We start from the raw sequence: 18,754 nt of genomic DNA on the forward strand, positions 1-18,754 counted from the left end.
TTATCAAATTTATATTTCAAAAGAAATGAGTAAGTTTTATTTTAATTTCATTCGTATGCTTATATTTACACAGCTTCTACATATATGTTGGGAAGTTTGAACTACTACAATACACACAAAAAAAAACTAATCTGATAATCACCTTATAACGTCATATTTATTTTATACTTGCTTATAGTTATAACCTTATATTTATTTTATACTTACTTATAGTTATATATATATATATATATATATATATATATATATATAATTTTTTTTGTTTTTTAAATCATATAATATTTATTATTTAAATACATTTTGCTTAACGTATTGAATTTATATAATAATATTCACATTTTCTCAATAAAAAATATTTATATTTTTTAAAATTATATTTAATAATATTTATCTTTTGCATAATTAATATAAAGAATGATATAAATGATGTCTTTTTTAGTAATTTTACATTTTAATATAATTTTGGTCAATATAATTCAAACATGATTTATTTTGTCGAAAGCACATTAATTAATTATATATATATATATATATATATATATATATATATATATATATATATATATATATATAAAGTACATTGACACTAATTTAATTTTGATCAAAATTAATTTTCTAAAAATACATTTGAATTAACGTCCAACGTTAATCCAAATACACACTAAGTCATTGAGTTGAAACATAAATATTTCGTAACTATTTTGCATTAATCTAAACTCCTAATGTCTTATTGCGGTTGTCCACCTTTACATAATTGGAGAATTTGATAAGTTTCTTTTTTTACATTTTAGCTAGTGCATTTTCCCGTGCCATGCATGGGTATGTCACTAACGAATAAAATTATGTTACATACGATATAGAAATACAAATACAATATTGTTAGCTTGAGTTTAAAATACTTACAATACATCACTGATTAATACAATTGAAAAAATGCTAAAGAGACTACATATTATTGCATTGACATGGTCATGAAATATTTTAGAATACTTTCCTATATATGATATTTATTATTGAGTTTGACGACAATGTTCCAGTGTTCTAAATCAGCACACGCAAGCCACTATTTGACTTTACTCTTGATAATTCAACGTATAGTTGACCATGTGTAAATACCGGTCTAGATAAATACAATCTAATTGTACTTAAGAACTGCCTTTGAGATTTGTTAATGGTCATAGCGAATGAGACAATGATCGGAAACTATCTGCGTTGGAATCTAAATGGCAAAACTTGGTTATTGGGAATCATATTCATCTGTGGTATTAGAACGACTTGGCCTATTTTGCCTCCTGTTAGCGTGATGCATTCAATTACATGGTTACCTAATCCCCTTACCTGTAATCTTGTTCCGTTACATAACTCCTTTAATTGATCAATGTTACGCAGTAGCATGACCAGAACACCCACTTTCAGAGTCAATTCGTGAGGTGGCAAACCAGAACAATATTTGTATTAAGGACATCTGGTGTAAGTGTATCCAATTCAGATTCCATGCTTCCTTCTTCGAGACACAAAGTATCTGAGCTTAAATTAGTTTTCACATCGGCATCCATACGTTGCATTATAAATAAGTTAACATCATTGACAACTTCTAGCGTTGGGGCTAGGATTGATCGATCTTTGAAGAATGATGTGTTGTTGATATTAACCAACAAGTTAGGATAAAACAAAGTCAACCAACTGGTCAAATTCTTGAATTATAATTTTATTGGGCATTACTACAATAGACTCACCATCAGTGGAATCCCTAACAACACCATCACCTATGTCCAGCAAAAAGTGAAGCAAAGAGAAACATCAAATCAGTGATGTATAAGTTGCTCTAACAGTTGAACATATGTTAATTGTAAGTCTTAATACATTATAGTGTTGCCATAGGTAAGATGAGTTTATGCCTGCTTGGACAATATCTTAGCAAGATCCCATTGAAATTACAGGTAGAATTTACCCGAAGTCACCACCTAGACCACAACCTTTCCTCCAAACGGTAGTTCTGGATTATAGTAAGGCTCAAACCTAACAATGTCCCTTAGACATCTGTAGAGAGCTTCATACACAACTTATTCAACATCGATGCCTCATTCCATATAACAAGTTTTGCTCTGCAAACCAGTTTAGACAATGAGGTGCCTTGCTTAATACAACAAACCGAGTCTTCATTTAAGTTCAAGAGTATCTTAAACTTTGAATGTGCAGTGTGTCCATTTGAAAGTAACAAAGAAGTAATACCACTAGATGCAACATTTAGAACAATTTTCCCTTTGTTCCTTATAGCCGCTGAGAGAGTGTTGTAGAGAAACGTCTTACCGATTCAACCATACTCATAGACGGGAAAAAAAAGTCACATTGATTTCCATTTACAGCATTGATAATCACCTCGAATACAATTCTTTGATCTACATAATACCCTTTTATATTATATTATTACAGATAACTTGATTACACTCAATAGACACACAAATCCTTTCTCCAGTTTAGTCTCTTATTTCTAACATGGTATCAGAGCCATGGTATCCTCCTTGAAGAAGATATATATGTTGTTTTCCTTGTGGTGAAATCACCGTAGTTTTTGCATTTTTTTCTATGCCATTCTTCTTTCCCTTTTGTCACTCCTTTTATGCTTTTTTTCCCTCACCGATTAGCCTATTTTCTCTGTCTTGTATTTTTTTTCGAGTTGAATGATCAAATACCATTGTCATCCGCTGCTTACCTATTCTCATGAAGAAATCATATAGTTTTCGCTCTCTTTCGGCAGTTCCGTCTGTGTTTTCTCGTGGCAGTTCCTTCTGCGTTTCGTCTGTGTTTCCTTGTGCCAGTTCCGTCTGCGTTTCGTTCCGGCAGTTCCGTCTGCACTTCCTTTAGACAAACGGCAGTTCCGTCTGCGCTTCCTTCAGACAAGCGGCAGTTCCGCCTGTGCTTCCTTCAGACAAGCGGCAGTTCCGTCTACGCTTCTTTCAGACAAGCGGCAGTTCCGTCTGCGCTTTCTTTCGTCAGTTCCGTCTGCACCCGTTTTAGAGAGTTTATGCATTTTTTTTTCTTTTTTCTCTTTATTTCGTTGTTTTAAATAAGTTTCACTTGAGTTTGAGGGAGGATGTTAGAATATAATTAGGATCAATTAGGGTTATTTAATATATCTGAATATTTATTATAGGAGATTACGTCTTTATTATTACGATTCTCTTAGTACCTATAAATATCCTTTTATATTGTATCATTCTAGACAATTCAAATAGACAACTTGAATAAATACACAAATTCTTTCTCCAATTTAATCTCTTATTTCTAACAGTTGTAACCAACTATTGTGCAGAACACGACGTCAAAGTTCAATTCATCCATGATTAACCTATTATCTAACTCTTCAATAGTGTCAAAACTTGAAAAAGGTATCCCGTCAAATTCTTTAAGTGATCTACCGGCGTGTTGGCCTATAATTTTTTCTCTATCTTTAAAAAAATTAGATTCATTATCTTGAATTTAGACATAAATTACTTGCATTTAATAAATTAGACACAGATGTAATAATTCAATAGTTTTAAAGTGATTTACAAATATTTTAAATTTGAATTTGATTAAAATTTTCGTCCAACACTTTTTCAATTTTTATTGTTTTATTAATTTTAATGATGTGTCACATGTTTATATCATATGAAGCTCCACTTATCAATTATATAAACGGCCACTTAAGGTGTGTTTGGCAAACGCGTTGGTGAAGAAAGAAGTGCGTTTGAGCTTCTTGAAAGTTTCATTTTTATGTTTGGCAATTTTTTTCTTTCTAAACGCAGAAACGATTCTGCCTCTAAACCCACGTTGAGAAAAAGCTAAAATTTGTAACTTCTGCGTTTCACGTTTATGGTTGCTGATTACCTTTAGAAAATTAGGTGAGAAAATTTTTTCTTTTTTACCAACCTTACCCTTCATTTTTAGTTCTCTGTAGTTCTTTCTACTTTTTCATAGTTATTCCTTCTATTTTTTTTCATCAAAATTGTTCAGATTTGTTTCAATCACTAGTAAATTGAATATTTTAATTTTTTTTATTATTTTTAGTACTCATTTTCATATTTTAATTTTTAATGTTACGATTTCTAATGTTATGTTTTTATGAGTTTTTTTATCATTTCCTACACTATTTTTTATATGTATATTTTTTATGAATTTTTTTATTTTTGTTTGACTTTGTTTATATAATTTTTTATTTATTTTATTGTATTTTTTTATTCATATGATAAATATTGTTGATTTTTTTTATTTTTTGTAGTGCTATAATTTTTCAGGTATTTTTATTAATTTTTATGATTTTTTAATTATTTTTTGTTCATATAAATTCTTTTTTTTTCTATCTTTTACTACATTGTATTTATGTTGTGTATGAAATTTTTATTATTTTTTATTTGTATGATTTTTTTTCTATTCTTTGATGTACTCTATCTTTGTTTTATATTAATTTTTTTATTTTGTATTTTGACTTTGTAAAATTTGTAATTGTAATTATTATATACTACGTTTATTATCAAAATTTTGTATAATATAAACTATGATCCTATAAAAAAGGACAAAATAAATAAAAAATTAATTATAAGTAACAATAGTGTCATAAATAATAAAAGTTTATAGTCCAAAATAATACTAAATTAAAGAATACGGGTAATATTAGAAAAATTATAGAATATTTTTTTTGTTTAATATTATAAAATTTATAGTACTCTCTTTTATATTTTTTTTATTATATTTATTTATTTATATAATAAATATTTTTTATATTATTTTTGTTAGGTTCTGTTTTTGCATGTATATAAAAAAAATAATTTAAATTGATGTCTCTTTTAGTAATTTTTCATCTAAAAGTGATTTTAAGTAGTATAATACAAACAACATCTATTTTGCTATAATCAATTTTGATACAAATATTGCCAAACATAAATCACATTAACTCAAACTTACTTTTCATCAAAATTAATTTTATAAAATCAATTTTATGCAAACTCACTTTTGCAAACTGAAATCCAAACTAGATAGATAGATTCTCTTTGTCCATATAACCTACCTGAGTTTATGTTTAATATTTTTCATATCATTCATTCGAATTCTTTGGATCTGTGGCTTCAATAATTGTAGATATGTGCTACTTAGAGAGTTTGTTGCAATATGATATATAGATTCTTTGCGATTTGAGTTACGTTATATTAGGTTGAGTTTTTTTTATTTTAATATAATTTTATTTAGCTAATTGTAATTTACATTGTATTGATGTTTTAACCTAGTCTGGTTTAAACTATTACGATATTAGATTGATTTTAATTATATCAAATCAAATTATATTTAAGAAATGCAAAAATATAGAGATCTAAAAATACATACATAAATAAATATGATATTTATTTTATTTATTTGACAAAAAATAATCCTCGTTACTATTCTAAATTTCTAATGGCAAAAGGGAGCATGTTCGGTCAAAGTGTCGGAAATATTCTACATGCATCTGCACAGACTGCACTAGCTTAATTACTAAGATTTAAAAATAATTTATTAATTTGAAGACTATGCTTAAAAAAGTAAATTATTTGTACAGTCAACGTCAATGAATGGAGTTGAATTCTTATCCTACTTTGTAATGTAACGTGCCTTCAATTATTTTCGTGTAAGCCGTGCTACTCATATTAGTTAAAAAAATTATTTAAAATTAAAAAATTAGTAAAAAAAGTAGTGAAAATTGTTGTGAAATAAAAGATATATATATATAATAGAGATGTATAAATAGAAGACTCTAGTATTAAAATAATTAGCTCAATAATAATTTATATATATATATAATAATATTATATGTTGTAATGTATATATATATACAAAGATAGAAAGAAGTATTAAAAATAAAGAGAGAGAGAATCGCATTTGTTTATTGTTACAATCTCAATATAATAAAGATGATTAATATTGCTATTAATATTATATGTAAAGAGTAATAGAAAATAGAATTTAAAATACTTATAAAATAAAAGAAGAGAAATAATTGTGGTAGAAATATAAGGAGAAGAGTATTTGATTGCAGCATAAAAGAGAGAAGTGATTTTATTATTACTTGCTTGTGTATGAAAAGAAAGGGAGAATGGTATTTTTGTTGTGTTACATTCACGGAGGTTCACCTCCTATTTATAGACTTATGGAAGGAAGATTGTCAACCTTCATTTATTTCATTCTCTTTTGAGAATGTAAACTTTATATAGGAAATGGGCATCTACATCCCATTCCTATCACAACAAAAATTTAATTATTATTATTATTATTATTATTATTATTATTATTATTATTATTATTATTATTATTGATTTTACAATTTATGTCTTGCGTAAATTTTACTATTTTAATTTAATAATAATTAGTATTTTTTTTTCATTTGATTGACTTTTTTATTTTAGAAAAATTTGATATATTATTATTATTATCCAAGATCACTACGCTACAAGGAATTGCTATATTCTTTTAAATATATAATTAATTATTAGATTGGTATATAACCATTGTGTTTTGATAAAATTATGAAAGAATAACAAAAAAAAATGAAGAATTTTATTGTATGTTGATTGATTGAATTATAAAGGTAAAACTAAATATATATAGAATATTATTTACAAAAGATAAAAATAAAGATAAGATAAGATAAGAAGATAAAATAAAGATAAGATAAGATAATAAAAGGCTAAAACTGTAATTGAATTTATGTATTCTGTTGGCCTGAATTTGTGGGCCGTGAGACTTTTTTATTGTTATCATGGGCTAAGGTGAAATAATGGTTTAATACACCCCGCAAGCTGGAGGATTAAAGATGTTAAAAACACCAAACTTATTGAGATTAAGATAGAATGGTTGATAAGACAAAGACTTGGTGAAGATGTCAGCTAGCTGAAATGGGAAGAAATTTCATCACTCCAACTTAAACTTTTTTGTCGAACCAAATGACAATCAACATCTAAATGTTTGGTCCGTTCATTAAAAACTAGGTTAGCAGCAATATGAAGAGCACTCTGATTATCACAATATAAAACTAGTGGGCGGATATGAGAGATGCGTAAAAATTGTAACATATTTAGTATCCATTGAAGTTCACAAGTTGTGTTAGCAAGTGCACGATATTCTGCTTCAATGGATGAGCGGGTAACGATAGTTTATTTTTTAGTCTTCTAAGAGACTAAAGAGTTGCCTAAGAAGAAACAATAGCCTGTTAAAGATCACCGAGTGTCAGGACATCCGGCTCAATCAGAGTCACTGAAGCCGAGAAGCTGAATTTCTTATTCTCTTGAAAAAAAAAAGTCATTTGCCTGAGCTAGTTTTCAGATATCGTAACACATGCTTGGCAGCTTGAAGATGAGATTTAGTAGGAGATGCCATAAATTGACATAATTGTTGAGTGGCATACATGATATCTGGTCGAGTAGTGGTAAGATAGTTAAGATGCTCAACCAAACAGTGATACACAAAAGGGTCAGATAGTAGGAGACTTTTGTCTTGATATAGTCTTATGGTACTATCTATTGGAACATATGCAAGTTTAGCACATAATAAGCCAAAATCTTCTAGAAGATCAAGATAATATTTTCTCTGAGATAAGCAAAATTTTCTTTGCTGATTGAGCCACCTCAATACCCAAAAAATATTTTAATAGACCCAAGTCTTTAATTTGAAAGTGTTGATGCAAAATAGACTTAATGGCAGCAAGTTCAGAAATAGGATTACCAGTGAGAATAATATCGTCAACATAGACTAGAAGGATAGAAATTTTAATACCAGTGAATTTAATAAATAGATTATAATCAGATAAGGTTTGCTGATATCCAGAAGATAGCAAAAGATGAAAAAGTTTGTCATACCACATACGACTAATTTTTCGTAAACCATATGGTGACTTTAGCAGCTTGCAGCATTGATTCGGTCGAGGAGATGTAAACCCGTGTGGCAAAGTCATATGAACATTCTCAGAAAAATCCCCATATAAGAAAGTATTATTGACATCCAACTGATGTATGGGCCAATGCTTCATAGAGGCCAGTGCCAAAACTAATCTGATGGTGGTAGGCTTGACAACAAGGGAGAAGGTTTTCAAGAAATCAACACCTTCAGTCTGAGTGAACCCTTTAGCCACAAGGCATGCTTTATATCGATCAACTGAACCATCAAGCTTGCGTTTGATGCAAAGACTCATTTACAGCCAATCGGCTTAACGCATGCAAGACAATCAACAAGACGTAAAGTTTTGTTCAAGTCAAGAGCATCCAACTCATCTTTCATACTACTACGCCAATTAGAGTGATGATGGGCATCTTTAAAAGACTTTGGCTCAATATTAGAATGTAGAGATAAAAGAAACTTATGATGAGAAGATGAAAGAGAAGAAAAAGACATAACTAAAGATAGAGGATAACAAAATTTTGAGGAAGAGAGATTTGTGGAGGTGAGAGAGGAATTACACAAGTAATTAGAGAGATATGCTGGAGGTCGGTGAGGTCGGTCGGAAGGACGAGGACGGGGTTGCTCAGGTCGCAAGGAAGGTGATGTGGGATGAAGAGGTGATGGTGGGTTAGTGTCTATCGCAGAAAGAAGGGAGGTTGTACGACTTGAAATAGATTCGGGGGTCATGGGTTCAAGTTGGTCAAGACACGATAGTGAGAAAGAAAGAGGGGTTGTTGGAGAAAAAAAAGAATTGGATGGAAGTGGGTCAATGGGTATGGGTAAGGGTTTAACTGGAAGACTAACTAAATCTTGTTTTTGAGAAGGCGTGTTTGGTAATGTAGGGATGAGTGTATGGAATTAGACATTTTTGGTGGCTAAGGGCAAGATCATTTCATAAAAAATCACATTCCTAGAAATTTCAATTTTTTTATCTTCTAAAACATAAATAATATATTCTTTAAAACCATGTTAAAAACCAATAAACACATCCTTTTTCGCTCTTGAATCAAATTTTGATATGTTTGCCATTAGGGTAGAAACAAAACATAAACATCCAAAAATTTTAAAATCATGATAATTTGGTGGATGATTAAATAAAATCTCAAATGGTGTTTTAAAATTAATTGTGGATGATGGAACTCTTTTAAGTAAATAAACAACATGTTTAACAGCATAAGACTAAAAAGGTGATGGTAAATTAGATTGAAATATAAGAGCACAAGTTATATTTAAAATATGTTGATCCTTATATTTTACCCTTCCATTTTGTTGAGGAGTTTCAACACAACTATACTGATGAATAATGCCCTTTGAATCATAAAAATCATATAAAATGAATTCTGGTCTATTATCGGAACGAATAGCTTTGACTTTAGAGTTGAATTATGTTTCAACTAAAGTAATAAAATTTTTTTATATGATTTTGTCCTTCTCCTTTTGATTTTAATAAAATAACCCATGTAAAGCGACTAAAATTATCAATAGTAAAAAAATATTTATGATTATGAATAGAATTTTGTCAAAACAGACCCAAATATCAAAATGTAATAAATCAAAACTTGCATTGGCTTTGTTAAAATTTTGAGAGAATGAAAGTTTCTTTTGCTTAAAAAGATAACAAATGTCACAAGTTTCATCATGATGCATAGAAATAAAAGGAAAATATTTATATAAATGATTAAGTCTTTGTCCAGAAATGTGTCCTAAACGAAAATGCCATATATTTGAAGGTGCAATGGGTGGGAATTGGATGGAATTTATGGAATGTGTAGTGGATAGATTTTTACCGAAATTAGATTCAAGGACATATAATCTATCTCTCATTCTGCCCAAATCAATCATCCCCAAATTGTTGCTCTGTAGAGTGTAAGAAGAAGATGAAAAAGTGAGTACACATTTGAGTGCTGAAGTAATTTTTGAAATGAAGATAATATTAAAGTTGAAATGAGGTAAATAAAGAACATCATGAAGAACTAAGAATGGTAAAAATTGAACTAGGGCTGCACATGAATCAGATAATATCCGCATATCCGGTAATTATCTGCATCCGATCCAAATTTTACGAATATTATCCGATCTGCAGAGCCATTGGATCGGATCCGCACTATGGTAGGATCGGATTGCGAATTTGGTAGTGATATCCGCGGATCCGATCCGCAGATCCGCATATCCGCAAGTCTCATATAAATAGCATAGTTTAAGAAAGTAAACCCTAATGTGATATGAATTTTAGTGTGTTGTTTTATGAATTTTATAATATCTTGTTTTTAATTTTTTATGGTGTACTTTAACTTAGAACAATTAAACTTAGATCTTGTGTTATTATTTTTCTTTTGTTATTCAAGATAACTTTTATTGATAATACTTTAGGAGTAAATAGGATTAAACAAGTGGAAAAATAGATTTTCTAGCACCGAAAAGGGCCTTAAAATAGTTTTTTTTTTTTAAAATTATGCGGATATACCCGATATCTGATCCGATCCGATCCGCACTTGCGGATCGGATCGGATCGGATCCAACTTGAAAAAACGCGAATATCGTATCCGATCTGATCCAATGAGTGCAGTGCGGATCGGATAGAATTATAGGCTATATCCGATCCGATCCGATCCGTGTGCAACCCTAAATTGAACAATGCCTTTATAAGAAATAGTAATTTGAGAACCATTTGATAAATAAACAATAATAGGAGAATTTTGTGTGTAAGAAATGAATCAAGACAAATTTGATGCAATGTAATTTGTGACACCAGAATCAATGATCCAGGTGTTCAAGAATGAATCTCGATTTGAAAATTTGTTAACAATAGAAAAAGTACTAAAAGAACAAAGATAATGAGTAGTTGGACTTGACAAAAGTCTAAGTTGATTTGAAGGATGAGTTTCTTTATTGGAAGAAAGTACCATGAAAGAAAAGTGTTGGGCTGACGAGAGGTCTAAAAGAGGCTCCTGATGAAGTTGTTGGTGTGTTCTTTCCGCTTGACCTAGGACAGAGTAGGGAGACAGTTCGGTAATTCGAAGAAGACCACTTTGAACTAAATTGGAAGGTACATTATTCATAGTGGAATGGGAGGTTGAAGAGATTTTAGGATCTGACTTGATTGGTTTATCAATGGATGTCAGCAGAGAAGAACTCTGATACCATAATAAAATTACGAAAGAATAAAAAAAATATGAAAAATTTTATTGTATGTTGATTGATTAAATTATAAAGGTAAAACTAAATGTATATATAGAACATTGTCTATGAAAAATAAAGATAAAGATAAAAAAGTAACATAAAGATGAGATAAGATAATAAAAGCTAAAATTGTAACTGAATTTATGTATTCTGTTGGGTTGAATTTGTGAGCCGTGAGACTTCTTTATTATTGTCATAAGTTAAGATGGAAGAATAACTTAATATGCTTTTTATTTAATTGTTAGAAACAAGAGACTAAACTGGAGAAAAAAATTGTGTATTATTGAGTGTATTCAAGTTGTCCATTCAAGTTGTGTATTCAAGTTGTCTATTCAAGTTATATAGAATGATACAATATATAAGCATATTTATAGATGCTAAGAGAATCGTAATAATAAAAACGTAATTTCCTATAATAAATATTCAGATATACTAAATAATTCTAATTGATCCTAATTGATCCTAATTATATTCTAACATCCCCCTCAAGTTTGAAACTTATTTAAAACAACGAAATAAAGAGAAAAAACTGCATAAAGTGATAAAACGGGTGCAGACGGGACTGCCGGAAGGAAGTGCAGATAGAACTGCCGCTAGTCTGAAGGAAGCGCAGACGGAACTGCCGCTTGTCTGAAGGAAGCGCAGACGAAACTGCCAGAAAGAAAACACCAGAGCTGCCACAAGAAAACACAGACGAAACACAGATGAAATTGCCACGAGAGAACACAAACGGAACTACTACGAGAGAACGCAGACGGAACTGCCACGAGAGAACGCAGACGGAACTGCCGAAAGAGAGCGAAAACTATATGATTTCTTCATGAGAATAGGTAAGCAGCGCATAACAACGGTGTTTGATCATTCGACTCGAAAAAAACACAAGACAGTGAAAATAGGCTAGCTGGTGAAGTGAAAAAGCATCAAAGGAGCGACAAAAGAGAAAGAAGAATGGCATAGAAAAAATGCAAAAACTACGGTGATTTCACTGCAAGGAAAACAACCTATCATCTTCAAAGAGGATACCATGGCTCTGATATCATGTTAGATACAAGAGACTAAACTGGAGAAAGAATTTGTGTATTATTGAGTGTATTCAAGTTGTCCATTCAAGTTGTCTATTCAAGTTATATAGAATGATACAATATAGAAGCATATTTATAGATGTTAAGAGAATCGTAATAATAAAAATGTAATTTCCTATAATAAATATTCAGATAGACTAAATAATTCTAATTGATTCTAATTATATTCTAACATTAATAATGTTAGTACTTAAAATCTGTTATTTACAGTATTAACCAAATATATTGACTCAAATTTATATGAAAAATTGAGAAAATTAAAATTTTATGTGAAATAAAAAACATAAAATAAATATACAAAATATAAATTTGTAATCATATTTAAATTGTAAAATTTTTAGATTTAATATTAATATTTTAAAATTAATTCATCTATTTAAAATTATAATATCAAAAGATTTTTAAAAATTGAATTGAGATTTTAACTAATATATTGATAATACACATCATGTAATAATATGAAGTTGAAAGCAGCAAAAATTTTAATAGGTTACATGATAGTTAATAACTTTGGAATACATAATTGTTATAGGAGAAATTGATACGTTTTAATTTAATATAGGTCAATTTTATGGTATTTATGAGTTGATGTTTAAATTTTATTTAACTTATTTTTTATAATAAATTTTAAATTTTTAAAAATTATTTATTTTATATTTGTAAATTGAATATTAATTTTTAATAAGTTAAATATCACCTTTTAAACACTATAGCAATTATTTTTAATATAAATGTTAAAAAAAAACGTATTTTGGAGTTCATACACGTCTTTTTTCCGTGTTGTAAATCATTGATGCATTTGCCAAAGAAATGATTTATTATTATTAGTATTGTTGTTGTTGTTGTACTAATAATAGACTGTGAATAATCATTAAAATATTATTAGAAGTTTCAATTTTGCAGTGTTTTGTTGTAACAAGTGTATTACTCATGAATCATGATCTTTTCCATTATTTCATAGTTTAAACTTTAAATGGATGCTTGAATTATTGGAGGAAGCATCACGTCCTTCTTCAGTTCAGTGAACATGCATTTTGCTTTTGACTATGGTGTTATTACATAAATTAACAAATAACAATTAGACCCTATCTTAGCACGTAAGATTATGGTTAACAGAAGTGAAAATAAAAAAATGTTGCGTGCATAGAACACTTGATTAAATTTCTGTATGTGGGGCACGCTGGACGCGTTCTTCAGATGTTTATTCTCTAAATAATGATAGAGAGTTTTAATTTATTTTTTAGTATTTAAATGAACAAAAATTAAATATATATGTTAATTTTTTAAATATCAAAATAATAAAAAATAAAAACTTTTTTTTAAAAAATTTAGAACATAATTAAAAAGATGAATTAAAATTTATAATTATCTTTTATTCTCAAATTCAGTAGTTCCTCATTGACAAGCTAATATACTTTGTTTTTCCCACAAAATTAAAATCATGTAACAAACCTAAAGATTCACCTTAATCTTTAATTTTAAAATAATATTTTTGTCTTTAATATTTATAAAAAAAATTAAAAAATATTTTTTCATCTCAATATCTAAAATATATTTTAGTTCTACTTTTAGTTTTATGCGATAATTTTGTATCCGTTTAATTAGAAATAATTTTAAAATACAAAATAAGGAATAAAAGATGTTACAAACTTTATGAGTTGGGGACAATTTAAATTATATTAACGGGCTTATCATTAACACATAAAAACAACTATAATTATATGCTGCAGCTGAAACTTAGCTCAAATAGTTATCCATGTATTTCTTAATAGGTTTAATTATTTTGTTAGTCCCTATAATTTCGTAAAATTTTCAATTAGGTCTCTATATTTTTTTTCTTTTTAATTGGGTCCTTGCACTAATTTTTTTTTTCAATTAAGTCCATCTTAGTAGTAATTGACTTAATTTTATAAGGACCCAATTAAAAAAAAAAGAATTGGTATAGAGACCTAAATAAAAAGAAAAAGAAGTGTAAGGACTCAATTAAAAAAAAATTTGGTACAAGAACTCAATTAAAAAAAAGTATAGGACCTAATTGAAAATTTTGCGAAACTATAGAGACCAACAAAATAATTAAACCTTCTTAATATGCTACATTCAGATTATTTAATCTATCTGACAAAAAAAACTATAATTATATGCTATTCAATCAATTTGAAAAAAAATGGTAAATTAGACTAATTCCAAATGGATAATTATATGCAAGTACTCTACTATGCTCTATGCAAAGTTGTGAAGATTAGAATATAAAAGAAATTAGTCTCTAAAATTATATTTGTGCTTTAATCTAATTTAAAAATTTTTAATTTATTTAATTTAGTTTTTTAATTTGACATTAATGATTTATTTTTGTCACACAATTATTAACGACATGTTAAGATAGATCCATAAATATTACATTATATTTTTTATCAATTATCTAATGTGTTAATTAAAACCTTTTACTTCAATTTAGTTAAAATAAGAGTTTTAAATGCTTCGTAAAAAACAAATTGAGATAAAAATAAAAATAGTTTCAAGTGTTTAAAAAATCTAGTAAAGTACTTGTCAATCCATTTTAGTGCTTCGTTGACGGTTTTACAATAAAAATAAGACTAGAAACTAATACAAATTATAAATGCTAAGTTGAGAGACCAAATCAAATAAATCAAAATTAAAATCAAACGAGTGTATGCAAGTTAATAATACTTTCTTAAAAAGAGCTCAGTAGAATTTATTTTTATAATAATATTATTTTAATAATAATATATTTTGATAATTAAAATAATATTTTATTAGCTAAAAAATAATATAATTAATTAATTAATAATATTATTTTTATATAAATATCAGAAGTATTTATTGTATTTTGTATAATGTATGAATGGTATTATTGAAATGTAAATTCTTGACACTATTTTCTTTGAAAGGGCAGCTCACACTGGTGACTGGTCGTTGCATCCAAAATAGTATAACTGTACGACCAATTTTTTATTTTTTATTTAAAATAAACCTACTTAAGTGGTAAAAAATAGAACTGAATAAATAATAATGACTTTCAACGGCTGAGATTCGATTGTTTTATGATCATATGAACAAGAATAAGACACGTGTGCCCACAGTTTCCTTTCTTTCCAGCTGCTAAAGCAAATGCCACTGTGTGTTTCAAAGAAAAAATAAAAATAAATAAAAAAAATGAAAGAAGGGTCAATAATTTTCATGTCTCCCAACACGTTTGCTATCTCTTTTGGTGGGAGAGAGAACGGTGTCAAAAAAACGAAAGACAACAAAAACGTCAGTGCAAATTTGAATTAAAAAAATTCAAACTTTGAAGATTTTTGGAATCTCACAACTGTCACTGCTGTTTATCCGCATAACAGATTAGGGTTCTAGATCTGATCGACGAATGTGCTTCTGAGAGTGGAGAAGGGCTTGTTTTCATTATCTGGGTTCTTCTGGTAAGCAAGTTCAAGATTCTGTTATGGGTTTCTCATGCATTGATTGAAAGTTTTATACTTTGTGTAGAACTTGTGGGAGGTTTTTCAATCTTTTTGAAATTTTCAGGTTGTGGCCATTTTCAGCAACCATGCTGCAGTGCTTGGTTTTTGTGGTTCTTATTTATTTATTTCTTTATCTGAAAAAAAATAAAGTATTTGAAGTTTTATGCTGAAAGTTTTTTTCTTCCTCTTGCAGGGTTTGAAGGAAACTAGCTTCAAATTCAAGATCTTTAGCTGTAAAATGCTGCTGTTGACTTGCTGAGCTTGTTTTTTGGGTTGGGTTGTTTTTGTTTGATATTGGATTATTGGTTTACTGGAGCTTTTAAATCTTCAATAATGGTTTTCTGGGAAGGTTATGTGAGTGATGAAGTGATGGGCACGTTTGCCCCTATTGTGGTTTATTGGTTATATGCTGGTTTCTATCAGTTACTTCCATCTTTGGATAAATATCGGTTGCATACTAAAGAAGAAGACAAGGAGAAGAATTTGGTGCCCTTTGGAGCTGTTGTGAAAGGTGTTCTTCTTCAGCAGCTTGTCCAAGCAATTGTTGCTCTCTTCTTGGTCAGTTATTCTACATTTGAAGTTGTTTATATTGATGATATTTGCTCAATTTATTCATATTATTTTTCTAGTGTCTAATTTTCTTGTTTCGTGTGTTCACATTTGTAGTTAACAGCATGTTTTGAATGAGACACTTTCCATTATTTTGATTTGTCTTTGATACTTTAGGATAAGTTGTAAGCTATACTCCTTGTTCATTGTGATCCCATTTTATCTTAGGTCTTTGCTTAAGGCCCCATACTATGAACTCTAAACTGATATGGCATCACTTCGGAAAGCTATAATTGAAGAATAATATTATCTGGAAAGAAAAAAGGAAGGCGAGGGTGCATTTCTGGGGAAGATAAAAAATTAATGTACACAATAAACTGAAAGATGGAATACAAAATGAGCAGAGATCCAAAGGGAAAACACCTGAGCTATAGTTGGATGAACTACGAAGAATAATGGAGGGAGTGGATCCTATCACTAAAAAGTGTCACTCAAACTCTCCAACATAGCATAGCTTGATCCACTTCACTCCTCCTCCTTGCCTTTCTGTTTGTTCTATAATCATCCAGTCCCTTTGATCTCCAATAAATCTCACAATCTTAGCCTTAAGTACCAATATCTAATAGATGCAAGGATCAAAAGATACACTCCAACCAAACTGCAAAACAACACACTGCCATAAAATAAGGGAGTTTCAACATGTTTCTGAGCTTGATGGTAGTTGGTATTCAGATGTTTTGTAGTGAACAAGACAAAATTAGTTGAGCTTACAACACACTTTATTTGCTTGCCATTCGGGAATCTGGTTAGTTTTGAGTTTACTAATGCACTTTCTATTATTAGATTAGTTGACCATGTGGAGAAGGGAATTTACTTATTTGAACTTTGAGATGTGTTCAATTTTTCTTTTGATCTATTCAAATGGAAAGTACAACTGTATTGAATAACCAAACTATGATGCGGGTTGATAACTGCTTTTTACAAGCATGACATAAACAAGATTGCTTACTTACTAGTCTTCCAGTCCAGTCAACAAGGTCGATCTTCATTTTGAAGTTTTTATTGGTCCTGAGAAACCAAGTCTGTAATTCACATCATTCGAATTTTCGTAGATATATGATTTATAATTTGTATAAATAAGGTTTGGTTGTTTTATTGGCTTTGCCATGGACCCAGGACTAATGTTAAAATGGCATTGTTTTATAATGCAAACAATCCTACCTTAGGAGAAAATAACTTCGTTGTTATCATCATTGTTTTACTACTACTTTAGCATTGTCAAATGCTAACATGTTTGCTTTGATTCTGTAGTTGACCACAACCTCAAACACACCTGAAGCGACGGTGCAGCCTTCTATTCCCAAGCAAGTTTTTCAGATCATTGCAGCGATGCTTGTCATGGATACATGGCAGTACTTTGTGCACCGCTACATGCATCAGAACAAGTTTTTATATCGCCATATCCACTCGCAGCATCATAGGCTGGTCGTCCCTTATGCAATAGGTGCACTTTACAATCACCCACTTGAGGGCCTTCTACTAGACACCGTCGGTGGAGCCATCTCCTTTCTTGCCTCTGGGATGACTTCAAGAACAGCAGTCACATTCTTCTGCTTTGCTGTGGTGAAAACTGTCGATGACCACTGTGGACTCTGGTTACCTGGCAACATCTTCCATTTATTTTTCCAGAATAATACAGCATATCATGACATTCACCATCAACTACAAGGCCTAAAATACAACTATTCACAACCGTTCTTTCCCTTATGGGACATGCTTCTTGGCACATACATGCCTTTCACTCTTGTAAAACGGCCGGAAGGGGGCCTTGAAGCAAGGCCGGCAAAGGACTAGTTAAGTGTCAAAGCCCTCGCATCCGATGGGACTGGTTTCCTGTTTCCTATGCCGGCAAATGCTTTCAGATGATATGTATATCAGAAGCTTTTATTGTGGACATTTCCAAAGTTGGTTGGAGCTCAATGGTGTTTGGTGGCTTGACAAATGACAATGTTTCTCAGTTCATATTGTCACAGATAGCGTTTTTGCCCAGCCTCCTTGTGTAGCATAGACTATGATATGGTTGAGGAACGTTTTCATAACCCGGATTGTTAATTATGATGTATTTAGAATTTTTTGAGATGTAAGTTGCTGAAAGAGTGCCATTTTTTTTCTGCCGATATTTATTTGTTATACTGATTTATTTTTTCTATTAAAATTGTGGATTAAAGTAACATGTATGATGTATTAGCCTTAGCCATGTATGCTCCAATTTACAACCTTCGAATTGTTAAAAAAAAAAAAATGCTAAAGGTTTAGCAGAATTTATTATTTTTGACTAGTAGTTAATTAATAATGTTTCAAAATATGGCTAAAAGTATATTATTGAATTATTAGACTAAAGATATTAGGTTGATAGCTAAAAGTGTTAGTTAAAAATAATAAATTTTGGCCCTTGAGTTTTTTTTTTTTTTTTTTGGGTTAAACTACCAATATAGAAGAAACGGAGAGAGAAATAAAATG

At 29.6% G+C, this 18,754-nt stretch overlaps 1 protein-coding gene across 1 annotated transcript; it reads left to right on the plus strand.

Annotated features, from left to right (window-relative positions):
- Positions 1 to 15,320: 15,320 nt before the first annotated feature.
- Positions 15,321 to 18,465, plus strand: LOC112776107 (very-long-chain aldehyde decarbonylase GL1-9). Its single transcript, XM_025820108.2, has 3 exons — positions 15,321 to 15,643; positions 15,879 to 16,243; positions 17,546 to 18,465. Exons 2-3 carry the CDS (start codon positions 16,019 to 16,021, stop codon positions 18,086 to 18,088), a joined length of 768 nt encoding a protein of 255 aa, XP_025675893.1. The 5' UTR covers positions 15,321 to 15,643; positions 15,879 to 16,018; the 3' UTR covers positions 18,089 to 18,465.
- The last annotated feature ends 289 nt before the right edge of the window (positions 18,466 to 18,754 follow it).

The sequence above is a fragment of the Arachis hypogaea genome, chromosome 19 (genome assembly GCF_003086295.3).
Source record: "Arachis hypogaea cultivar Tifrunner chromosome 19, arahy.Tifrunner.gnm2.J5K5, whole genome shotgun sequence".
In the NCBI taxonomy this organism is placed as follows: domain Eukaryota; kingdom Viridiplantae; phylum Streptophyta; class Magnoliopsida; order Fabales; family Fabaceae; genus Arachis; species Arachis hypogaea.

What these genes read in the sequence shown, in the direction of transcription:
- LOC112776107 (XM_025820108.2), top strand. Translation starts at nt 16,019, where the DNA reads ATGGTTTTCTGGGAAGGTTATGTGAGTGATGAAGTGATGGGCACGTTT. An exon ending in CAATTGTTGCTCTCTTCTTG is followed by an intron (nt 16,244 to 17,545) that starts GTCAGTTATTCT and finishes TTGATTCTGTAG; the next exon opens with TTGACCACAACCTCAAACAC.